This window comes from Pseudorasbora parva, chromosome 11 (assembly GCF_024679245.1).
Source record: "Pseudorasbora parva isolate DD20220531a chromosome 11, ASM2467924v1, whole genome shotgun sequence".
In the NCBI taxonomy this organism is placed as follows: domain Eukaryota; kingdom Metazoa; phylum Chordata; class Actinopteri; order Cypriniformes; family Gobionidae; genus Pseudorasbora; species Pseudorasbora parva.
The window spans coordinates 11645195-11672238 of NC_090182.1; the positions used below are offsets into that span (position 1 = coordinate 11645195).

Below are 27044 nucleotides of genomic sequence, written 5' to 3' on the forward strand. Positions count from 1 at the left end.
CGTGCTCAGTGTAAACCTGCTCTTATCTGTGAAGAGACCGGGGCACCATTGGCGGACTTGCCAATTCAGGTGTCCTCTGGCAAATGCCAATTGAGCTGCACTGAGCTGAGCTGTGAGCACAGGCCCCACTAAAGTATGTTGGTCCCTCATGCCACCCTCATGAAGTCTGTTTCTGACAGTTTGGTCAGAAACGTGCACACCAGTAGGCTGCTGGAGGTCACTTTGTAATGTTCTGGCAGTGCTCCTGCTGTTCCTCCTTGCACAAAGGAGCAAATACTGGTCCTGCTGCTGGATTGTTGCCTTTTCTATGTCCCTGTCCAGCTCTCCTTGTAATGGCCTGTCTTCCGGTATCTCCTTCATGCTGTTTCTGTGCCGGCACGAATAGATGTGCCATCCTGGAGGAGCTGGACTGTATGTCCAACCTAATTGGGCTGCAGGTACTGCCTCATTCTACAGACATTGACAAGGACCCTAACAAAATTAAAGACAAATCAGTCAGGAAGGATAAGGAGAAATTGCCACCACCTGCAAAATCATTCCCTTTTGGGATAGTTGTCTTGCTGTTGCCTCTACAGTGCACCTGTTGTCCTTTTCATTTGAACCAAAACAGTTGAGACTGAGTCACAATCACTTGTTCTTCCTAATTGAACAGACTTGGTGTTACTGTGATGATTAAGTGTTCACTTAATTGTTTAAACAGTGTATATCGAAGTCAATATACACTGAGCAAAAGTATAAACGTAACACCACCCCCACCCCATTTTTCACAAGCTGAACTAAAAATCTAAGACTTTTTCTATGTACACAAAAGGCCTATTTCTCTCAAATATTGTTTACAAATTACAAATATGTCTAACTATCTCTAATGAGCCCTTCTCCTTTGCTAATCCATCCAGAGGTGTGGCATATCAAGATGCTGATACATGTGCCTTAGGCTGGCCACAATAAAAGGCCACTATAAAATGTGCAGTTTTACTGTATTGGGGAGTTCAAAAACCAGTCAGTATCTGGTGTGACCACCATTTGCCTCATGCAGTGCAACACATCTCCTTCACATTGTTGATCAAGTTGTTGATTGGGGCCTGTGATATATTGGTCCCCTCCTCTTTAATGGCTGTGCAAAGTTGCTGTAATGGGCAGGATCTGGAACACGCTGTTGTATACGCCAATCCAAAGAATCCCAAACATGCTCAATGTGTGATATGTCTGGTGAGTATGCTGGTCATGCAAGAACTGGTATGTTTTAAGTTTCCAGGAATTGTGTACAGATCCTTGCAAAATGGGCTGTGCCTTATTGTGCTGCAACATGAGGTGATTGTGTTGGATGAATGGCACAATGGATTCCACTCTGTCTTTCCAGCAACACATTAAGCACACTACTAAAACAGCATTTTACCATCTCAAGAACATCTCTAGACTCCGGCACTGCCTCTCAGACTCTGTAGCCGAGACCCTAATCCACTCCTTCATCACGTCCCGACTTGATTACTGTAATGGTGTCCTGTTTGGTCTGCCTAGCAAAGCTACTGACAGACTCCAGTATGTACAGAACTCTGCGGCTAGGATGCTTACTCACACAAAACTTGGATCTCATATTACTCCAATTCTCAAAAAACTTCATTGGCTGCCAGTTAAATCAAGGATCAAATATACATTTCTCCTCCTGACGTACAAATCTCTAAATGGACTTGCACCATAGTATCTGACTGATCTACTCCATCCTTACAACCAAGCCCGGTCCCTGCGATCCTCAGACAACGACCTGCTTGCTGTCCCAAAGTCCAGGCTACGGACGTTTGGTGATAGAGCCTTCTGTGTTGGTGCTCCTTCACTCTGGAACAAGCTTCCTCATTCCATCCGCTCTGCATCATCTCTAGCAACCTTTAAAAAACAACTTAAAACACATCTCTTCACTGAGGCCTGTGGTCCATAACTGCTCGGTTTTCTCTCCCTCCCCCCCTTCCCTTCCCTTGCTGTTTGTTAAGCGTCCTTGGTTTTTGTGAAAGGCGCTATATAAATTAATGTTATTATTATTATTATTATTATTACAAGAATGGACCATCTGTGTGCATTCAGAATCAATAAAATGCACCTGTGTTTATTGTCCATAACATACGCCTGTCCATACTATAAACCCACTGCCACCATGGGCCACTCGAGCCACAACGTTGACATCAGCAAACCGCTTATTCACATGACGGCATACACGCTGTCTGCCACCGGCCCATTTACAGTGAAAATCTTGATTCATCCGTGAAAAGAATACCCCTCCAAAGTTTTAAAATTACACAAACCAACCTCTCCAAGGGTTTAGGAGTGCATTCATTGAAATATTTGAACATCCTTATAGAAGTGCATTTGTGACGAGAATGCCTGGCTCAGAGTCTCCACTCTAATTTATCCCAAAGGTGTTCTATCGGGTTGAGTTCAGCTCTGTGTTGTGCAGACCAGTCAAGTTCCTGCAAACCAAACTCTTTAATACATTTCTTTATGGACCTTGCTTTGTGCACTGGTGTACAGTCATTTTGGAACAGGACAAGGCCATCCTCAAACTGTTCCCACAAAATTGGGAGCATGAAATTGTCCAAAATGTCTTAGTATGCTGAAGCATTAAGAGTTCCTTTCACTGGAACTAAGGAGCCAACCCCTGAAAAACAACCCCACATCATAAACCCCCCTCCACCAAACTTTACACGTGGCAATGCAGTCAGGCAACTAGCGTTTTCCTGGCAACCGCCAAACCCAGACCAAGTCCCTTAGATTGCCAAACAGAGAAGCGTGATTAGTCCCTCCAGAGAACACATCTCGACTGCTCTAGAGTCCAATGGCGACATGCTTTACAGCACTGCATCCGATGCTTTGCATTGCACTTGGTGATGAAAGGCTTATATGCAGCTGCTCGGCCATGGAAACCCATTCGATGAAGCTCTCTAGGCACTGTAATGCACTGACCCCGCTCTGTGATTTTACATGGCCTGCCACTTCATGGCTGAGTTGCTGCTGTTTTCAATTGCTTCCACTTTATTATAATGCAACTATAATCAACTAACAGTCAACCGTGGGATGTTTAGTAGCATGGAAATTTCATTAATGGACTTACTACACAGGTGGCAACATATACCAAGCTTAAATGTATATGCCTATCTGTGGTCATGGAAGTGATTGGAACACCTGAATTAATTGATTTGGGAAGAGTGTCCTAATACTTTTGGCTATATAGTGTATAGTGCATCTGGAGAGCAGTTACAGCGCATCACTTTTTCCAGATTTCGTTACGTTACAGCCTTATTGCAAAATTCATTATTTTCTCAAAATTCTATAAACAATACCCCATAATGACAGCGTGAAAGAAGTTTGTTTGAAATCTTTGCAAATAAAATGTCTTTATTATTATTGTTATTTTTTAAATCACATGTACACAAGTGTTCACAGCTTTTGCTTCTTCTTTGCAGGACTTCTTCTTTACAGGACCTCTAAAGCTCCATCAGGTGTAATGGGGAAAGTCGGTGCACAGCCATTTTCAGATCTCTCCAGAGATGTTCAGTCGGGCTCAAGTCTGGGCTCTGGCGTGGCCACTCAAGGACATTCACAAAATTGTCCCTTAGCCACTCCATTATTATCTTGGCTGTGTGCTTAGGGTCGTTGTCCTGTTGGAAGATTAACCTTCGACCCAGTCTGAGGTCCAGAGCACTCTGGAGCAGGTTTTTATCAAAGATGTCTCTGTACATTGCTGCATTCATCTTTCCGTCAATCCTGACTAGTCTCCCTGGCCCTGCCATCCCCACAGCATGATGCTGCCACCGTCACTGTAGGGATGATATTGGCCAGGGGATGAGTGGTGCCTGTTTTTTTCCAGACATGAAGCTTGCCATTCAGGCCAAAGAGTTCAATTTTTGTTTCATCAGTCCATAACATTTTGTTTCTCATGTTTCTCATGAAAGTCCTTCAAGGTGCCTTTTGGCAAAACTTTAGGCAGGCTGTCATGTGCCGTCTGGCACAGACATGATTAGTGGAGTGCTGCTGAGATGGTTGTTCTTCTGGAAGGTTCTCCTATCTTCACAGAGAAACACTGGAGCTCTGTCAGAGTGACTACCGTGTTCTTGGTCACCTCCCTGACTAAAGCCCTTATCCCCGATCGCTCTGTTTGGCCGGGCTGCCAGCTCTAGGAAGAGTCCTAGTGGATCCAAACTTTCTTTTACGGGTGATGGAGACCATTGTGATCATTGGGGCCTTCAATGCTGCAGAACTTTTTCTGTACCCTTCCCTAGATCTGGGCCTTGATAAAATTATATCTCTATCTATATCTCTAAATTATAGGTCTACAGACAATTCTTTGGACTTCATGACTTGGTTTGTGCTCCGACAGGCACTGTTAACTGTGGGACCTTATATAGACAGATGTGTGCATTTCTAAATCATCCCCAATCAACTGAACTTGTGGATTCAAGTTTTAGAAACATCTTAAGGAATAGGATGCACCTGAGCTCAATTTTAAGTATCATGGAAAAGGCTATGAATACTTATGTACATGTGATTTTTTTAAATATAGATTGTTGAAGATTTCAATCAAACTTCTTTCACATTGTCATAATGGGGAATTGTTTGTAGAATTTTGAGGAAATATATTTAATCAGTTTTGGAATAAGGATGCATCATAAAATGTGGAAAAAGTGAAGTGTTGTGAATACTTTTCCGTATGCACTGTATACATACATAATAAAAAAAATATATATATGTTTTTTTTTGGATAAAGTTTCATATAATTCACCCTGTCCCCCGCGAGCAAATTTGGATTTAAAAGACATCTAGTAGCAGTCCAAACACAGCCCTGATGTCTAGGCTAAAACAAGGCAAAATTTGGGCTGTCAGTGAAAATTTTGTAGACTAGCCATTGCCCATGAATACCATATAGACTATCTAGAACATGAACATGAAACCAAACACAACTGCAACAAAATGAAATGAAACCAAACACACCTGCAACGAAATGAAACCAAACACCTTGTAGCTAATCACTGTTGACTTTGCTTACATAATGGAATATCATAAATCTCACAAGTTATTTAGGCAAAACTGATTGTAAAGTAACCAAATTCAAGGTTATTTTGGCTTGAAGTGGATTACTCATCATAGCCGGACTATATCGGGTCTATAGTTAACCAAGATGATAAAACGACAGCTGTGGCTCGCTGGGTAGTTATCATATACATTACATAAACATGCCACAGTGGTTCTATGTGTTCAAAGCTGTATTGGTATTAGTTCTATTAGTAATTCTATTATAGAATGTACTTTCTGATAGTACCTAGTTGTAAAAAGTCTATATAAAAGTGATCAATGAGGTTCCCGAGGAGCTTGGAATGGGTTACAGGTAATCTAAACTGGTCAGTTTTATCTTCCCTCTCTCCAATGGAAGATATTGCTGAAAGGGACTTTTATTCATTCACATACATAAAACAGATGGCTCATATTTCTCTGAAACTGTTGCAGCATCACATACAAGATCAACAGATGGCAATTTAGAATGATACCTGATGGACAAAGTGCTTCTTGTACAAATACAAACAAATGCTAATTAATACAAGTAAAGCAAAAAAATTAATGCAAATATGACAACATTAAAAGTCAGTGATATCCCCTGCCCTTCACAGACTTGCAACATGACCTAAAGTCAACTCTGACAACACCACACAGCCTTGAGTTCCTTAAACTATACAGACATAACACATAATAATTCTTTTAGTTTAGTTTGTTTATTTATATAGCCTAGCACAATAAAACAGTCACTGAACATTGTGCACAAAATTTTTAAAACAATATGAACTATTTGTATACTGTATGAATTTGAATTAAAATACTTTTATTTGTATGCCAAAGTGTCGGAAACGTAAAACGTTTCTTGTCTCTTATGCTGCCTTCAGAAGTTTCCTACTTCCCACTTCAGAAGTCGTGATTACGAGCTCGTTGTGTTCCGGTGTTTTGTTGTCGGAAAGAATGTAGGACGCCAGGTTCCTACTTTTGTGGGTCTGAAATGTTACTTTAACACTATAACCATTTCAGTCATTTCCCAGTCCCAGAAAATCATAGAATCACTGGCAAACATAACAGCACAACACGAAAGCATATTGTTTATAATTACATTTACAATAAAGGCATAATATAGACAAGGTAAGGCTGCTTAAAGGGGGGTGGGGGGGTGAAATGCTGTTTCATGCATACTGAGCTTTTTACACTGTTAAAGACTTGGATTCCCATCCTAAACATAGACAAAGTTTCAAAAGCTAATGTTGGACGTTTGATGGAGTATTTCTGTGTTAAAAATACTCCTTCCGGTTTCTCACAAGTTTCAGAGAGTTTTTTTCGAGTATGGCTCGGCTTGACGTTAATAGAGCGGAAGGTCCTTGTATGGGCCGTACGGGCTCTTCTCCCGGTAGGGTGCGCGTGCGTGTGTGACTAGAGCGAGAGAGGAAATGCACGCCCATAAACACTCTCTCAGGTGCAGATCCAGTCGTCGTTATAGTCCGCGCCGCGCTCCACTTTATTCCTATTGGTGACATCGAGCGACTTCAACGCTTCAGCACAGCATTCCAGGAAGGCAGCGCTGCATTTGAACCGATTTGAACGCAGAAATGATTCCGAATGATTCTGGATCATATATCCATTAGCTGAGATCAATAGCCATGGGTTTCTCCACGCTTGAGGACGTCACCGCTTTGTGCGCATTCGCCATTCTTTAGCTCCGCCCATACGATACGCCTCCAGGCACTCGGTTTTTTCCGGAAAGACTCGGTACAGCCCATATTTCTTTTATAAATATAATAAAACGAAAGACTTTTTGGAGATATGAAGGATGCAATACTACTCTATAGGTACTCAAGATTGACATGAGATTGACTGAAACTGAGTGTTTCACCCCCCCTTTAAAGACTAAAATGGTAATAGTTTTCAGCCATACATGATCCTATTGTATAGCTACTTTTACCACACTATCTAGATAGTCAGCTTGCTCACTATTCTGGAATGATGGTCAACTAGATGCGATTTTCGATGTGTTTAAAATACACAATATGCTTCAAATTATTATTTATGTAAATGTGTACTACTTTCACGACGTCATGATTGACAGCTTCTCTGAGTGAAGTTGTCACTGAGGCACGCAGGCACCGATACAGACTTTTTCTGGATTTTTGGGAGGAGACTGGGGCTTTATTAGCTTTAATTTATACATTGCCATAACTTTTTATTTCACATCAACAACACAAATTATTCTGTATCTGCAAGAGTGTGGCTGGGCTTTTGATAGCACAGCTCTGATTCTTGCTCACTAGGCCTACTATGCAAGATGCAAGATGTCAGCGCCATATTCGGACCTACGTGGCTTCACGTTTCCACAGCGGAAGTGAATGAAGTCGCGTCGTCCATATTTTTTTTATGGTCTATGCTTTACACTCATTTAGATATTACATGAATCTCATAAATGCATATTCAAAACAGTCATAATTTGACAAAAAAGTCAAGTAAAACAGTTCACATATTATGGAAGCAAATAAGAGACATAATTCTTTGAAATTTAACAGCTACTGAATACTTATATTTTACAAGTGTTATGTTTTGCTTATCTCACTTTATTTCAAAACTGAAATTTGAGCTTTGTTTCTGTGACCGGTTAACTCTGCCTACTTTGATTGACCATCTTAATCATGTTAACACTGACACGCTGTTGGCAAACTCAATTACTATGCCTTAGTTTCCTTTTGGAGGATGGTTTATAACAGCAATGTTTTTGTCCCTTTTCAGATGGAATGCAGAAGCGTCCACTTAACAGTAGGCCTACCTCAAAACTGGAGAAAATCTCAGATTTTAAAGCAGTGTATAGATTTCACTTGCCACACTGCATCCAAACGAAACATGAACATGAAGCCCTGCAGAACTGTTGCAACATGCAAAACAGCGGTTATCACTTGATTAATTCCTTGTTTCATTTATCAAAAACTCATTTGAATGAATGGCCATGAACTAGTGTTTTTGAACGGATCAGCTAAAGGAATTAATGATTCGTCAATCCACCTATAAAATAGCCACTTTCCTGAAAGATTTACATGTTCAAATATTTAATGAATACAATAGTCATTTCTCTCTAGAAATGGTATAAAAAGGGGAAAACGTTGCTCAAAAACACAGAAAACTGACCATCAACCACAGCTCACACGCCATCTTTATTTTTCACTCAACTGTCACCGAATGGAAAGCACAGGATTGTGGGATATCAAAAGCAGAAAAGGAAACACCTATGCTACATTGAAATGCATCCTCCAGAGGCAGCATTTACTGTATAAGGGCAGTAACATGTTTCGTGAAAAGGCTGAAGGAATGAATCAGTGACTTATAAGACTTTGTTTCTGAAATGTAGCAGCGTTTTTGAATGAATTGGATCAATGATGATTTACTGACTCATTTCTAAGGACAGCCACTTATCCAAACGATTCTCACTTAAAAAGGACAGTCGCTTTGCTCGTTTAGTTCCTGAATTAACCAGAATGAGCTGCATGAACCAATCCTCACTCTATCTGTCTCTAGCCAGTGGAAGAATCTGATCGTTTATACACAGGTTTTCACGTTATAAATTGCCATTATTATTTGTTTAAATGACCTTTATAGGCTAATGTTTTTTCATCATACTTAAAACATTTGAAGGTTTGAAGATTTGTCCCAGATTTTCAATTTGGAGATTTGTGCATATGGAGCCCGCATAGAAAACTCCAAGATAGATTGGAGAAGGGCATTACTCATTTACTGAAAGTGAAACTGAATGTTGCAAGTAAAAAAGAAAGTAGGCGTGGCAGGAAAGTAAAGACAGAACCAACCATTAAAGAGAAAGAGAGAGAGGGATTTATAGTGAGCGCAGAAGAAAGAATCCGATAAATAACTCCTGTCACCAGCAAAGCTAATTTAAGGTAAGCTTGAACATGTATTATAATGTCTTATAACCAACCTTCTGATTATTTTGAACATACAGCAATTGTATGACAGGGGAAAATATCAATGCAAGCAGGTAAAAGATGTGATGAGTATACTTTTAAAACATATTTTATCTGATGCAATAGCATTCATTCATTATATGGCTTAAAAGTCCAAATATGTTTGGGGACCACTCTGTGTTTAAACTCCTTGATGGTTTTACTTTTAATGAAGCATTTAAATGCCTTTAATGTTGATTAGCTAACTGACCTCTCTGGTCACAGGTGGTATGAAAACAAAACTTACTAAAAACATTGCCTCTGTACTGAATTTCACATGGTGCAGTAGGCTATGCATTTCTTCTTTTTCTTGAAAGTAGCCTATTTATGAATGCATCACGCTATAACCCGATATGATTGATACTGTTCTTCTCACCGATAAAGCTGTCATGTTGCTGTGATGTCTCATCTTTATGATGCCTTGTATGCATCACAGTCATTTCTGTGGTTACATTTGGAAATAGAAAATAAATCAGCAGCGGCTGTGAATTTCACCCGCTTCTGGTTTCGTCTTCTGTATTTGGGTTAATCTCTCTGTTGATTATTCTAGGTAAAATACAAAGTGCTCCACTAACTAGTACTACATGTGCCTAAATGAAGCTTTAAAGATGTTTGTGGAGGAATAAGGAGTGGCATTCATTATCATAAAACCTGCAGTTCCTGTAACTCACTGAATATGATGCATTATCATGCACAGCTGTACAAAGCTCACAAGGGGGGGAAAAAAGTTCAAACCAAGAACCAATTCAGAACTGAAAATAAGTGATTTCATATGAAACATTTCATTGGAAGTATAAAAGCACAACAGAAAATAGGGCACTTTTGTTTTTTTAGAGCAGTCATTTTACTAACTCTACTTAAACAGTTTAGTTTTACCGTTTTCAAATCCATTCAGCATCTCCGGATCTGGCGGCATAGCTTTACATAGATCTTTGAATCTGATTAGACTGTTAGCATCTCACTCAAAAATGACCAAAGATTTTTGATATTTTCCTATTTAAAACTTGACTGTTCTGTAATTACAGTGTGTACCAAGACAGACAGAAAATGTAAAGTTGGTATTTTCTAGGGCGGATATGGCTAGGGACTATACTCTCATTCCTGTGTAATAATCAGGGAACTTTACTACCGCACCATTGGTGCAGCGGCGCAATGATATTACGTAGCGCCTGAAAATAGTCCAAAGCACACTCAATCTCAAATGAATTATTGTGGTATGACATGAAAATTGTTGTTACTGTTCTTTTATGCATTTAATAAAAATAAAATAAACTATGTTATAGAAAAACTAAATAGTAAAATTTCAGAGAAAAAAAAGTCCCTCCCTATGTAAAGGCGGGCGTACACGGTGCGATTTTTGCTGTCGTACGAACTCGCAGAGGATTTTTTTTTCTCGGGAGAAATCGCGTGGACATCGTGGATGCTCGTATGGTCGCGGCTCGCACCGTGTGAGAGGAAATACGAGACGAGCCGAGCACGTTAAGAGCACCTCCCGACCTTACGATCATTTTTAAACATGTTTAAAAAGTTCGGGGAGTCGGCCCGATTTTTACCAGCATATGGCTGTCCCCTATTGCCAAATCATGCACAAGCACGTCAATGACTATTATTAGCTCAGTGGCTGCCACATACTGCGTTCACACACACACACACACACACACACACACTTTCTCTCTCTCACGTGCACTCTTCTCTCTCCCTCTGGTTGTTTCGGTTAAAAGGAATGGCTTTTCAACAAATCATTTTCACACCTTTTTTCTTTATTTTTTGTATCTGAAGCTATAGCAGCAACATTGAAAGCTCCGGTGTCTGGGTTACATGAAAACTCGTGTGATCGCGGCCGGCTCACGGTGCAAACAGTCGTGCCGTGTACCAGCTGATTTGATGCGATGATCAAATTAAATGACTCGTAGCGTCTGCAATATCTCACGACCTTGCGAGTGTCCGAATTCGCACAGTGTACGCCCGCCTTAAGCAAAATTTAGCAGGTTGTCACATGTTGACAGAAGCCTATTTTCAGGTGCTATTTTCAGGCGTAATATCATTGTAATACCAATGGTATGACAGGAAACTTCCTTGATTATTAAACAGGAATGAGAAAATAGTTCCTAACCATGTCGGTCTAAATCCCAACTTTTAATTTTCTGTTGGTCTTAGTACACGATGTAACTACAGAAGATTCAAGTTTTAAATAGAAAAAATATCAAAAGTCTTTTGTAATTTTTTTAGCAAGATGCTAACGGTCTAATCAGATTCAATGATCTTATCTCTGACAAGCTATGCTAAAAGTGCTACCGCCAGACCTGGAGATCGGCTAAATGGATTTGAAACCGATACAACTCAAATGTTTGTCGTGTTCCTTTAAAACACACTTTTCTCTGCGTATTTGGCCGTTTAGGCACGCAACCGCTTGTCCGTGTTCCACTTGAAGTCTGTGCACAGAAAGAGGTCGAAATATCTCGTCCCATCAGAACACCAATAAATCCAATCCAATCCAATAAAGGATAGGTTTTAGTCCAGTCACTTTGTTTTTAGCCTATACCTATACCTTCTCTGCTGTTTTAAAAATCTTTATTTTCAGTATTATCTCCATGGGGGAAGTTACTTTTAAAAGTAATGCATTACAATATGTTACTCCCTAAACATATTTACTTCATGGAAAGTAATGCATTACATTAATTTCTCACCTGGGTAGGCTTGCTTGTTTTTTAATAACAACAACACAAATCTATTTTTGGAAAATGTAAAGGCCCTCAGGCTGGAAGAAATGCAAATTCACACCTGTACATTAGATGGCAAAGTTACAATAAACCTGTTCTGCCATTCGAAGAAGAATAGAATGCAGGGAAATAAAGTTTGATGCTCACTTCAGCAATAATAAAAAAGTAGAAGAACAAAGAAACACAAATGTGATGTGGATCATCGAAAATCAGCAGCAAAGACATGGGTTAATATAAGATGTGTAATTGAATGTATTTAATTATTGGCAGGTTTGTGTATTATGAGATTGTATTTTACAGTTTTTATTCATTTTAAGTAATACTGAATCTGTGTAATGATGAGTAAATGCCTGCTCACATTTATTCTAAAACTACCATAACCATGATGTTCACGCAGTGCACACAACACCTCGGCACTTATGTCAGTCTGTACATGGAAAAACAAAGTAACTAGCATCGCTCAGTAACTCAGATATTTTGTTGTAAATTGAAAAGTAATTGTTACTAGTTACTTGAAAAACGTAATTCGATCTTAGGACAGGGCCGGTGGAAAAGGGATAGGACTCGGGCAAATTATTAACATTACTGTAGTATGAAGCAGAGCAGGACCAATTGTTGTGGAGCTGAGCAAGGCCACTGGAGCGATTGTTACGAAACACATGGCTCTCGAGTAAGCAGACTTTTATTATGATAGGACACATTTGCCGGCGCTATTTCTGCTTTTCCGGTCAAGAGTACGAGCTAACGGAGTTCTGTTTATCATAGATACATTTAAGTGTGCTTAAAATGATGTTATGAAGTTTCGGAAACCGGAAACCAAGGGTAACGCAGATATGACGCCATTGACAGGCGACTCCCTCAGACATCCCGGCTCTTTGGTTAAAATAGCAATTTTCTCACAATTCACAAATAGTTGGAAGCATTTGGGATATTTTAAGAACTCAATTGAACAAAATACATAATCCTGGCCTGGTGCTTTTTGGATATTTTACTGCACAAATACCACATAGTACACCTTAATATTCAGTAAAGGAATTGTGAAAGCTGATCTCTAGTGATGTGTCTAATTTTTTATCAAATACTTGTCGATAAAGGGTGAGAGACCTGGCGATCCACATGATTTTAAATCATGAGCCAGATGTGGCTTGCGAGCCATAATGTCAAACAGTGCATATATTCAGTGCGTGTATCCAAGGCTGGTTTCTTTGCTGAAATCGCAGGAATTTTTATCTAATAAGGCTAATAATGTTGTACATTTAAGAAAAAAACTATATTAGTACAAAATTGCAGCTTGTTGAAAATGACTTAATTGGCTAATCTTAATTGGCTCATATTCATCTCAGTGCGCTGACACTCATCTCCTTGGCAAACAAGCGCAATAAATTTAGGGGCAAAATGACTTGGTGTTATGGACATTATACTGTGAATGTGATGTGTCCAGATGTTTGGTGTGCTCAGAGAGGACGGTCTCGTCCCCAGAGAGCGAAGTAGGCTGCCGGTGGTGTGTGCTGCGGGACTGGGTCTTGTTACGCTGGTGTTTGCGTGGCTGCTGGACTCTGACAGGTTCATGGAGAGAGCAGAAATGATCGCTTTGTGCCTCACAGTGGAAGCGTTTCTTCACAGTATGTGTTTGTTTGCAGAGGAATGGCTCTTCCATTCAAAGCAAAGGTTAGAACACAATGGTATAACATTTCCTCTGATGAAGTTGTGTCTGTGTGTATTGTTTCAATATAATATGCTCTTTTCCAGGTATCACGGCAGAATAAATGAGATCTTTCAGGCTTGCATTAAAGGACATGCCATTCTGGGAATGTGTGCAATATTCCTGATGCTAATGTTAGGAGGTGTTTCCTTCTCTCACGAGCAGTGGAGCATCATGGCCATCGTGTGCGCCGTTTGCCTGTTGCTCAACAGCCTAGGGGTGCTGGTAAGATTCATCCCATGCAAGGAGAACAATACATGTCCCGACAAGGTTCTCTTAAAGCTATGAACAAACATTCTTCCAGTAACGTTAAAAGAACATTATTTCAAAGTTATTAAAGGGTTAGTTCACCCCAAAATAAAAATGATGTCATTAATTACTCACCCTCATGTTGTTCATCACCCGTATTTCCATAATACCATAATTCCATAATAAATGTCACGCCCTTTAACATAATCGCGAGTTTCACCACTAACACAAACCACCCAGGCCTCAGCCTTGCATAGGCAAGAATTGATTAAATGAGGACTATTTTGATGTATACATCCCTTAGAGAAGACTACAATTGAGGCGTTTCAGGAATGTGGTAGAAACTCTCCTGTGCCCTTGTCTCAAGTTAAACCAGGTATCCTGCAATATTATCCTTAGGTGACTCCCTCTCTGACCACGCTGGTGGACGCCTAAGTGTAGCTACTCTGACCGCATTAGATAGCTAAGAATTATAGCTACCTGATTGCATCAGAGCCCAAGAGCCTCTCTCTGAGTCTGACAACGTCTCGCCCCCTATGAACACTAGCTTGGGAATAAGGTCTCTAGTGTTCCACTAACCTGTGCAGCATTAAATAGACAGACTCCAGATAATGCCTCCGAATGTGATTTAATCACGACTAGAGAATCCCACCAGCAAAAAGAGTACAACAGTTTTTATAGAATAGGAAAATGGCAAAGGTGACATGATTCATTACATCACTTTTCTGCAATATGATTGGTTCTTGATATGTAGAAAAAACCTTCTGTTACTCTGTAAAAGCAAATCTGGATTTCTTGATTACTTCCCTTTGTTACTCAAAGTCACGAGTTTATATATTTAGATATCGGTCTAGTTTCGTTTCCTACTTTTGTTATAGGTTTTGGTTTGTGTGCATTTAGATTTCAAAAGCGTATAACTGTTAACCCTGCAAGAAAAACAAATATAGTTAGAGTTAATTAAATTCCATTACAGGAATTTTGGAAACAGTGGACACTGATATTAAGAATAACTCAGTGATTCATCTTTGTTACCACAAAATGTGCAAGTACTAGGAATATTTAAAAAATAAAAAATAAAAAAACTTTTTTGGACACTGTTGAATTGACAGGGAATATTTTATGCAGTATTTTAAAGTGGACTACATTGGTTTTATTAGGAATAAAATATTTATGAGGTAACAGCCATGCTCTTCTCCAGTTAACATTATCAGTGATATCTGCCTCGAGGAAAAAATTGGTCTCTCTTCTAAAAAAAATCTGGCAAATAGGTTTATTACATTTGTTCTCATAAATGCCAATGCCATCCTGTAACAAAGCCGATTCCTTTGTATCGTTATGGCCATAAAATATGACCCTTGACCAGCTGCATTAGACCTGTGGGGACAGCAGTATTGTATTCTTTGAAAGGAATAACTCTGTAACCAAAATAAATAAAAAGGGGGGTAACTGAGCAACGCTGTCTGACAGACGCCACGTTTTATTAAAAAAAATATTTGGGAGGTGAACATATTGACAGAGCTGGTAATTCCTTTATAAAACATTTAAATTACATTGACAAACTAATCACCAAAACCAAACAACTGCAGAAGAAATCCATGCTCAATGGTGTCAAAGTCCTTATAAAAGTCTAAGACAAGTATAATGGCTTTAAATTTTACAAAGTCAGCATAGTCCAATAAATCTAAGACAATAACTCTTATATTATTACTAATATGCCTACAAAACCTGACTGTGTTTCTGAAATTATATGATTAAGCTTACATTTCCCTCTAGCGTATAAGCTAGGCCAAGATTTTGTAGTCAACTGTAAGAAGTGTAATTGGTCACCAATTGTAATTTAAGAGAGGATCATTTTCAGGCTTTGGAATAAGGGAAATTATGTCCTACTTCGTTGATGTAGTCATTTCCCTTGCAGTCTTTGCACATGAAACATATACTTATACTTGACATATTTCCAGTATTTGTAAGTGGGCGTGAAGAATCCATGTATGTAAAAATTGTATTACCCGATGGGACACACGCCTACAACAAAGTGATGTATACATTTTAAAGAGCTTTATTTACGATACTTCGTACCTTAAAATAAATGTCTAAATATCTGTGCAGTCTCGACGTAATGGGAATTTACCTTCCACAGAAGTCATTCTGAAGGTTCTGTCTCTGCACGAACATCTGACTCAATTTCAATGATAGCTTATTATTAGAAACAACTGTGTATTGTTTGTATTGAAACTTTGCTGTGAAAGATTAAACGTAGTGCAAGTCAAATAAGATACAAAAAAATAAATTTAAAGAAGTAACAGATTTCTCTGTTTAATTTTCTATTCAGTTTATCTGTATATTTCTGTTTGCAGGGCCCTGCTCCGGTGGAGCTCTCCGAAATCTGTGAATTGAAGAAGATGAATGTGGCGCATGGTTTGGCCTGGTCTTTCTATATCGGCTACCTTAAATTTGTCCTTCCAGGTACATTTGCAGAGTAACCCCAGAGTGCAGTCTGGACGATGGGGCGGGGCGACACATTAAGGCGGGGCGACACGTGTCGCTCCGCCTACACCCAATTTCATTGGGTTATAATATAGCGAATCTTATTGGCGTAGACGCTTGCGGCTTGAGCATGCGCATTCCTTTATGTACGTCTTTAGAAATGATCTACCTACGACGAGCTACCTGCATCTGTGTGGGGAAACGACAAACATGCAGTAAAACTTCGGCTCTCGCTGTTGTTTTCGCTGCTTTTAAGGTGAGTTTAGTCCATAAAATCACACAAGTAATACACATTACTGTTCCTGACACTTTTCTTAACTTTAATTGAAACGATTCTATGTTATATTTACTTGATAGAAATGTAACGTTAGTGTCTTTGAAGAAGTAGATATGCAAAACAGAACTAACATTTTTTAAAAGAGGTAATTTAGGCTAACTATTGTTTTTGAACGTTTAATCACATTTTATGTTTAGATGAGAGGTTTTGATAGTTATGTAAAGGTTTTGCTGATAAATTTGTCAATGGATGATAGCAATAAGCACATTTATTTAACCTAACGGACCTCGCAGAGTGCGAAAATCCAAGTAGTGGAAACCTGTTCTGGTCTCTCATGGTAAACAAATATGGATCAAATGTTCTGTGATTTCAGGGGCGACAGAAAAAACCTCTACAACAAAGGAAAGCTTTAATACATTTAATAATATGAATGTGCATTATTGAAAGCCACTAAACTACGAATACAGTTTGTACACAAACACAGTAGATAATGCTGTACATGTAGCATTTATATAGCATCTATCCATAAACTGTAAGGTTTAGCCTTACAGAAATACAGATGGTGAACTGAAAAAGAACACCCAGAACACCCCAGCTTATTGTTGGAGAGGAGACAATCAGTTCTCTTTGTCAAAATAGTATTTATTGATGTCTTACTCTGGAAGCAGTCTCGTGCTAATATAATTACAGATCCTGCAACATCCATTTTTGGATTAAATCAATGCTTTGTTTATAATGAGGAGGATGTTTTAAGCTATGAAACTTGCAGAATGCAACAAATAACTAAATCACAACTACCTCAAGTGGCCAGTGAGTAATCCAACATTTTTTATCTTCTTTCTAGTTTCAGATGCTGCCATAGAACGGCACGAGAAGGCAACAGTTTGGTAGAACTGAGGTTCCAATATAAGAGTATGCACATGATATCCCAGTAGATGGCGTGTAACTGTATTACACCAACTGAGTGGCAAAAACACTGAGTGGCAGGATTGGTGTTCGGCATGAATGCTGCAAAAACAGCGCAACACCCAAAACACATCTGGGAAAGGGTTAGGTACAAATAGATACAGTTGATTGCACATTCAACAATAAATCAGAGCAATCTTTGTACAACCTTCCGAAAGCTACAGAAAGACAAACAAATAAATTGCTGCTATTCGCAGAAACAACCTGAATCCAGACATCAGAACATTTTATGTTAGATATGTAAAATTTTGGGCTAAAATCATATACTAGGTCATATACTGTATTGACAACTCGCCAATTAAATATTTATATTTTTGTTAGCGTTTATTAAAAAATATCCATTGTAATGAGCATTGTGTTCTACAAAGGTGGATGGTTAAATAGACAAACCCAGTTTTTCTTCGAAAGCAAATGTGTACAGTGCAGAACTCTGAATTGTCTGGCTCATGGTAATAGCTAACAGCTATCCAAGTAAATTTAAAAATCTACACAAAATATAATTTAACAACCAGTATATACATTAATGTCCTCAACACTTTAATTTCACCAATAAATCCCAACTAGAAGTATGACCACACATCAAGTCAGATGTTATGTCTGAAATTCCTTATTGTTAACAATTTTTAAGCCTGGGTAATATGACGATTATATAATCATCTGGATTTAGAGCTACCTAAACTGTATTTATAGTATTTGTTTAGCAGATAAAGTGTTCACAGTCTTTGCTTTATATGATTCCCCGGCATCGGAATCAGGTACATATAAATGTCTGAAAGTCCAATTCCTGGCCAAACACTGGTTCTTTGGCGAGTTGTAATAATCACTGTTGAATCCAAATACATTTAATTTATTTCAGGAAAAAAAGAAGCTTGTTTTGCTCCCATTTCTGCAATTTCTCTTATTAAAGTAAGCCCTGCTCCAGAATGTTTTGCCACTTAGTCCAGCTGAGGGTCGTGTCCCAACGGGAAAGTGACACCAGCGCACACCCTCTATTAAAGAAAAGAGACTGGCCTATTGCAAATCCAAGTTTACATTAAAGCTTTGTATTTTGAGTTAAAGTCTATTTGTGTCTGGATTTGCAAAATTTTATTTTTTTGTGCAGTTAAGTTTATATATGCTCTCTGTACTTTTACTTTTTGTTAATATCAATAAAAATCACAAACTATTGTTGTTCAGCATGTGTTCTCTGCAGACAAATTTTGATTTTATCCATTGGGTCAACATTTTTGCATTGTCTGGAAAATATGAAATTTTGACTTTTTCATTACAAATTTAATGATGTTTATAAAATGAAAATATTTACATATATGGAGGCACACTTATGTAAAATATATTAAACAGCTGCATTAATATATAATTCAAAAGATTTACATATATAGAAAACTAATATATTAACATATATTAGAAATTAAAATATGCACATATATTGCAAATTATTGTATTAACATATGTATAGCTAAACTTATTCACACATAAAGGAAATAAAAAATATTAAAGCTGCGAGCAGCGATGGCGGGCCCAAGCCGGTGGCACCGCCACCCCGGTGGCATCAGCTTAACTGTGCACAGCAGGCAATAGGCATTTAATATGGGAAAAAATAAATAATGGGACTATGTCAAAGTCATTTGAATTCACCTCATTAACTGCAGCAACTGGTGCTGCTATGACCAGGAACCACAACAGTCACATCTATGAGATCAATTACATTTTATTCATTAATTTTATGTTAGATGATGTCAAATGTCAATTTCAAAATGAGTGCAGAATACCGTCCAAATGCTGAAGTTGTATTATCCTTACACTTCTCTTAAAAATAAATTAAGCCAAATCACAGAGACCGCACCAATGATTATAATATCAGTGTCAGGTAAGAGTAATATGCGTGCATATAATTTATAGAAGTTTATTATAAACAGCCACTTTTATAAGATCATGTGAAATTATTTTTTTAATCCATTTGAATTCTATTAATAAATAATTAGTTTAAAGAGGTGTCATACGTGATCTTTGCAAACACAGCACATGACCTTCTTTAAAGCCCATGTTATAGAAAACAATTAAAAGTATTAGGATATCACTTTCAATTATGTGCAAATGCATTTTTTGCAGCTCAAAATATTGTAAGTTCAGAAGACCAGTGTTATATATATATATATATATATATATATATATATATATATATATATATATATATATATATATATATATAATACATTTTTTAAACTTATTTTTCACAATAAAGTGATAGAAATTGCTGATATAGCCTATGATATGAAAGGGTTAAATTATGAAAAAAAAACAAAAAACAAGGCGACACACACAGAGTGAGAGAGACCCCCTCCACACACACACATAGAGTGATCCTGAGAGAGGGAGAGGGAGGGGGGAGGGGAATGACAGACACAAAATCTAAACAGTGAGCGAACATTGTTTTTATTTCACTGTCTGAAAACACTGTGATGCAATAACAACAATAGTTTAATCTTCAAAACAGTGTTCCCTGGGACATATCCAACCTGGTTACTAAATAAGGCTACACTCCCACCTTCTGGTTATTCTATATACCGGTAGCTCATTGGTTCTCATTTTTGTCCTTAAACAAAAGGCATTAATCTTCTCATTTTTTAAGTTACACACACTACTTTTTTTTTTAAAGACAATTAAATGGGTTTTTTCTTTTGTTAGTAATGTTTTTTTATATTTATATTTTTTATTAATAATTATTTGTATTAACACAATTATTTAACTAATTATATAAAACAATATTGTCAATGTCCTACAAATAAACTGGTTTTATACATTCATTTTTTTATTCAAACCCAGAATAATTTTTTTTATCCTTGAATGCAGGCCAGAGCACAGCATTGAGAGGTAATCTTTTTAGACAGAAGAGTGGCTCACACACACACACACACACACACACACACACACACACACACACACACACACACACACACACACACACACACACACACACACACACACACACACACACACACACACACTGTAGAAATCAGTGACACGTGTCCCCATGAGTCTGTGTGCATTCAGGTTGAAGTCCCCACCAGGCTAGAAAAAAGAACACACACACACACACGCACGCACGCACGCACACACGAACACACACACACAGTAGTAATGCTGAAGTATGCTGCAGGCAACTCTTATCAGTTAAGCCCATCCACCATCCCCCATCCACAACACACACATACCCACCCACAAACACACACACATACACACACACACTCATGTCTGGTTCACTCTCTTTCTGGGGACTCATAGATGTAATGGTTTTTATGCTGTACAAACCATATATTCTGTCATCCTACACTGCTCCTGCCCCTAAACCTACCCATCACACAAAACTTTCTTCAAAAGAACTCATTCTGTCTGATTTATAAGCTTTTGTACCCATTGGGAAGTCCCAATGAGTCTGTGTGCATTCAGGTTTAAGTCCCCACCAGGTTAGAAAACCATTCACACACCCAGAGAGGCAAGTTTTTTTGCTTGAAAACTTATACAATATTGCCCTCTACTGGTCATTTAAGGGAGAGCATAAGTGTTGAAAAAACAGAAAAAAAAACAGAAAAACAGCCAGTGTGATATATAGAATAACCAGCAGGTGGGAGTATAGCCTTATTTATGAACCAGGCACGTGTGTCCCTATTTTGTGTTTTTTAGGCTTTTGCTACGGGAACACCGTTTGAGATATCCAATAACCGTTCGCATTTTAGCATCTTCTGTATATTTACTTCATGTTGTCCGAGTTTGGAGGAGATTGAATGAATCGCTTTTGAGGAGAAGGTAAAAACTCAGAGCTCGCTTTCCACTTTGTGTTATCTTCCAACCAAATTATCTGACTTCCTGTTGGTCAGAGCTAATGACAATAAATTAGAAAATTGTCCGGCTCGAAAAGTACTATATATATACCGAGTTTGGTGAATGTAGATAAAACTTACACTCCTCTTTGGACAAAAGTGACACTTCCTGCTGCCAGTTGGTGGCGCTATAACTTTGACTCACAAAAGTCATATCCATGTGATCGTCCTCTTACAACGAACACACAGCTGAAGTTTAATCAAAATGAATTAATGTATGCAGAAGTTATTACACACTTCCTGTTTCCCTTTTCTCGCTATAAATTCGTCTCTTCGCCACGGCCAAACCGTTTGAGATATCAAAAAGTTGCTCGCAATTTAGCATCCTCAGTGTCTTGACTTCATGCTGACCGAGTTTGGTGCTGATCGGGTGAATCGTCTAGGAGGAGTATCGCAAATTCCACAGCATGCGTTTTCCGAACAACCCATAATAGCTCACTTCCTGTTGTGCTGACGCATGACTTAGACTAGAGCACGAAAGTTGTTCAGCCCGATGAGCTCTATATGTGTACCGAGTTTCATATGTGTACGTGCAAGTGTGTTTGATTTGTAGACCCCGTTTTCAGACCCCACTTTAGGGGGCGCTGTCGAGCCCCCCTGCCACGCCCGGGTCCCAGCCTCAGCCCGGCCCTGATGGCCGCGCATTCTGATGGGTGTGCAAAGTTTCAAGAGTTTTCGAGCACGGGAAGGGCCCCAAAAATGCCCAAATAGTCGCGTAAAAAAATAATAATAAATAACAAATAATCCTTAGAAGAACAATAGGGCTCTGCGCCCTTTCAGGGCTTGGGCCCTAATTAATAAGGTGCCAATCTATTTTGATTTAAGTAATTTTAATAAATGAAAATCTATTATTAATATTCCACACGGTGTAACTTCTTTGTGGGTATTTATGTGCTCAAATGCGTATTGCAATAAATGTTTCTATCACTTCTCTTCTTGGTATTTACTGCAAGTTCTCGGGTAGTGTTGCACAGATTTACAGGAGTGAAAATTATTTTCATCCCGTTTGTACACAGATTATAGCATGCACAATGCGAGGGTAGATAAATAAATGGATTTTTAATATCTAATTTGTCACATGTTAACCCGTTTACACTTAGCTATTTAGTCCTACAATAAAATATGGACCTTTAAAACTATAAATTCATAGCCCCACATATTTTATTAACAGGGAAATACTTTATACCGCTTTAGCACTTTATACAATTGGACAACAATCTCGTTTAAACGATTGATCATGCTTTAAACTAAAATTAGCCGTTTGTGTTCGGAGGTGTCCAATACTACAGTTAATAATTAATTATCATTTGCGTAAAATCCGGGTTTGTGCTGATCCACCGAACCTGATGAAGAAGCCAAATGTTAAACAGATTTATAGCCTTAATTATGCCGGAGGTACCGTCACCAAGCGCTCGTTTTTGCGTTTTGTTTCATTTAAAACAATATATGAATCTATTCCGTGTGGTTCATTCATAAAATCGCACATTAAGGAATGCGCATGCGCAGGCTTGAAGCGTCTACGCCAATAAGACTTGTTGTATTGTAAACCAATGAAATTGCATGTGGGCGGAGCGACACGTGTCGCCCCACCCCAATGTGTCGCCCCGCCCCATCGTCCAGACTGCACTCTGGGGTACTTGCATTTGCAGGCCACATGTGAGCCATTCCTTGTTGACGCCTCTAGAGGGCAGTAAAGATGCATTACTTAAATCCCCAAATTTAAATTCTTTCATAGATTACTCACCGTCATGTCGTTCCAAACCCGTGAGACTTTTGTTCATCAAGCCAATGATAATGAACCACTTTTAGTGCTATTAAGCACCATTTTTGTTTAGAGCGTAAAATAAAATGGCTCCATATAACACTTGCACAATATTCCAAAGTCTACTGAAGCGATGGCTGAGCTTTGTGTGTCCAAGACCTCATTTTCTTTGAATATCTTTCAATTTGCCATAGATCTCAAATATTATCATATGCCCACATATGGTGTGCTTCTTTTGATAATAAGGCAAGTTTAATATGTGCAAATATGAATGAGAATATGAGTGAATTGTGGTGTTTTTGGTTTTGTAAAGCATGGCAGCTCCTGATATCTTAATGCTTTCATGGAAATGTGCAATGGGAATATTCTTCATAGTTTCTCGTTTGCTTGTTCCATGGTAGAAAGATCTTTATACAAGTTTGTAAATGAATTGATAATGCATAAACGAAGACCGTGACTGAGCTCTAACCTGTAAAACCAACCACTTTTTAAATTTTATGATCTTTTACCTGCAGATTTACAGAACAAGATCAGTCATTATTCCTCCACGAGCACAAAACTGAGCTCCCCACGTCTACATATCCTTGTGCCCATCAACGCCGTGGTCCCAACCAAACCTGAAGAGGAGGACACTAATGTGGTCTTCCATGAGAACCTTCCAGAATTGGAGTTGGACATAGCAGGGGTGCGGCAACGTAGCTACAAGAACAGCGTCTACAAGATCACCCAGAACAACAAGGTTGGCTACATTTTTTTTTTTAACCTTGTTTCTAATTTCTGTTTAAAGGGTTAGTTCACCCAAAAATGAAAATTCTATCAATAATTACTCACCCTAATGTTGTTCGACACCTCTTTGGAACACAGATGAAGATATTTTTGTTGAAAACCGATGGCTCAAAAAAATATCTTCATTTGTTTTCTGAAGATGAACGGAAGTCTTGCGGGTGTCGAACGACATAGGGTAAGAAATTATTGACAGAATTTTCATTTTTGGGTGAACTAACCCTTTAAGGTTTATACTTGAATACTTGAACTAGGCTTTGAAGACAGACTAACAGAAAATCTTCCAACAATAAAAACAACAATTAATTGTACTATTACTTAACATTTCATAATTTAAAGACAACTGCGGCAACTTTGATCTTGCATTCCTCACCGATGGAAAATATCTAAAAAGAAAGTGTTTCATTCTCAATTTTAGCTATATTTCTTTTACTTAAAAGGTTCAACCGTAAAGGAGAAATGTCTTACATGACTGCATAATATTTTCATGTTTAATGGATTATTTCAAATTTGTCTAAAGTATGTTTTCAAGCTGCTTAATTCATAACATTGAATTAAATGTAAAATTATTTAATTACAACTAAATCCATAAAATTATCCCATGAATGGGAATCTCTAAAATCTATGACACGGCTGGCAGAACCCTATAAAAAGGTTCTATATGAAACATTTTCTTCTAAGAGTGTATACGACCATAAAGATATACCCTAAATATCATGCATGCAGGCATTCCAGTCACTCTGTTTTCAATGAACTGCACAGAAAAATAGTATGATGGATAATATGCAAATTGGGATGCTGCGCAACACAACATTTAGCTGTCAAAACAGCATCTCCTTGTGGCTAAAAACTGTACTGGCACTGAAAAGAAATGCAAGGTCTTACCTTCTCTCTGTGTTTCTGTTCCTAGACTTTTATCTGTGTTCTGGAATATGCCACACCGCTGCGGACGCTGTATCAGATGTCCCAGGAGAGCAGCGCAGGGTTTGGAGAAAGAGAACGAAAGCAGCAGGTCTTGCTGTTCTACAGAACCCTCAGTCAAATTCTGGACAATTCTCTAGAGTGCCGGAACCGTTACCGGCTCGTCCTGCTCAACGGTGAGAAATTCCATTCAGAATAATACAATCAGCGAGTCCTTTAATGCTTGGTTTCACAGATAAGGCTTAGGCCTATAGTCTCAGACTAACAATGGCATTGTTTTGTTTTAAGATGCACACCTAATATATAATTTTTCTATGGCACGTTTTAAAAAGCTACTTAAATGTCCTAATTAAACAAAACCCTATTCCTGGCTTAATCTAAGCCCAGTCTGTGAAACCAGAATCTTTTTCTGAAAAACAAGAACATTCTCCTACACTAGTTCAGCTCAGGGTCTGTGATACTGATCTGGTCCAGCTGTTTTTCAGATGAGCACACAGGTGACCCTCATTACCTCTCCAGAGAGATCATCCAGCACCTGAAACAGCAGGATGGAGAGATCCACATGGATCCCATCCGAGAGCCACTAAACCAAGTCCATCCTGTTCAAGAAGACGGTCAGATTAGGAATTTTAAGAGTGAACTGCCTGCCGCTTTCCCAGAAGAGCAAATGAGCAGCGAACCCACCCTGATGTTCAGCCCACCTCAGTCACTAAGATCCCAACCGGTGGAGACTACGGATTGTTAACAGTAATTATTAACAGGAGATGCGTGCTCTGCATGATTTCTTGGATGCTTGTGTTCAGTCATTATTACCCTTTATGTAATAATAATAAAGAATCAATTAAACCAGATGTTATTCATAATTTTCTCTCTGTCCCTTCTTGTAGTACTCATGGACACTTTCAGTAAGTAATATCTGCCAACACACCCAGAAATGCTCGTGTCACTTTTACAAGTCAATGATTATTAATAAATTGCTCTAAAATCACACATTTGAGACCAGTGTTATTTTAGTTCAGGTTTATCCAACATTAAGTATAGCCAATTTAAGTTTGGAAACAATATGTTGTATTTATAATGTCACACTTACTAACAGTTTAAATGTTTTTTCATACATAAAAATGTAACCCTGGACCACAGAACCAGTCATTGGGTAACATATACCTGTGGCATTAGCCAACAACATGTCGTATGGGTCAAAATGAGACAATTTCATTTAATGCCAATAATCATAAGGATATTAAGTAAAGATCAAGTTCCATAAAGATATATTTACAATTTCTTTTGGTTTTGTGGTCCAGGGTCACATATATTGAAGGATTTTAGGAAGGGGGTCCCTCATAAAAGGTTTATCATTATATGGGGGTCCTTGGCATACAGTTTGAAAAGGAGCTGTTCTAGAAGGACGGGGAGGCTACTTCTATAAAGCTTTTCTTTGTGCTCTAAAAAGATTTCACAAGAAATAAAACTGTAAACTTTTACATAAGGGTTTTCTTAAGAACTATTCTCAATAAATATTGTTGAAAACTCCTTGCTTGTTCCAGTGAACAGCTCCTCTGATTGTCTGCATTATTGCATGTCCTGTGGCAGAACGATTAGACTGAATGAGAGAAACGCGTTTAAACCGGTTTAAACAAGCCGTGATGACTGAGGTGATTCGTAACACTAGGAAGATTCGCGCTGAATCACTACACTGTTTGTCTATGACTTTATTTTAATCTAATATTTATCGATAGATCAGTTGATAGCTAATTTTAACATTTTGACAAATTATAATCCATCAAGTCTCTACGCTAAAGAATGCGGCTGAGCAAACTAGTCCGTCAGGTTTCTACAGCTGAGCTGATGTAATTTCATTAGTGGATTGACAAAATGATTCATTTTTATTACATTCAGACTGCTATCTATTTCCAATGTGTGAAAATGTATTTAAATCGTATGTGAAATACATTAATAATAAAAAGTTAATTAATTAAAAAATAATAATATTATTATTTATTTATTAATAATGTATTTTATATAAGATTTCAAATACATTTTCACTTAAATATTCAAAGTGTAGGCCTACATTACAAATTAAAAAAGTTTTACAAGTGTAGCAAAAATGTATCTCCATACTGGGTTTTTTCAAATGAATCAAAACTCTCAGTCATCCATCTAAGCAGCTGATTGAGACATCACGTCCATCATGTTTTGCTTTGACACTGATGGATGAACTATCACAAGTTCAAAACCGTTTGTGATCAAAATCAACAATGATTGATATGATACGGCTCTCTTTGCTT

The 27044-nt window shown here is 38.2% G+C and overlaps 1 protein-coding gene across 2 annotated transcripts; it reads left to right on the forward strand.

Moving 5' to 3' along the window:
* Positions 1-8866: 8866 nt before the first annotated feature.
* On the forward strand, positions 8867-25629 carry sting1 (stimulator of interferon response cGAMP interactor 1). 2 transcript variants are annotated; one of them, XM_067457064.1, is made up of 7 exons: positions 8867-8954; positions 13179-13405; positions 13487-13664; positions 16043-16151; positions 23571-23794; positions 24749-24935; positions 25245-25629. In XM_067457064.1, the coding sequence occupies exons 2-7, from the start codon at positions 13179-13181 to the stop codon at positions 25502-25504; spliced, it is 1185 nt and encodes a 394-aa protein (XP_067313165.1). In that variant the 5' UTR covers positions 8867-8954; the 3' UTR covers positions 25505-25629. The 2 variants fall into 2 exon arrangements, with proteins under 2 accessions (XP_067313165.1, XP_067313166.1); XM_067457065.1 differs by having other exon boundaries at positions 16043-16103.
* The last annotated feature ends 1415 nt before the right edge of the window (positions 25630-27044 follow it).

Excerpts from the sequence above, each read along its gene's own strand:
- sting1 (XM_067457064.1), top strand. The coding sequence starts at position 13,179 with ATGTTTGGTGTGCTCAGAGAGGACGGTCTCGTCCCCAGAGAGCGAAGT. Across the intron at positions 16,152-23,570 it reads CCTTAAATTTGTCCTTCCAG|ATTTACAGAACAAGATCAGT; the intron begins GTACATTTGCAG and ends TTTTACCTGCAG. Across the intron at positions 23,795-24,748 it reads AGATCACCCAGAACAACAAG|ACTTTTATCTGTGTTCTGGA; the intron begins GTTGGCTACATT and ends TTCTGTTCCTAG.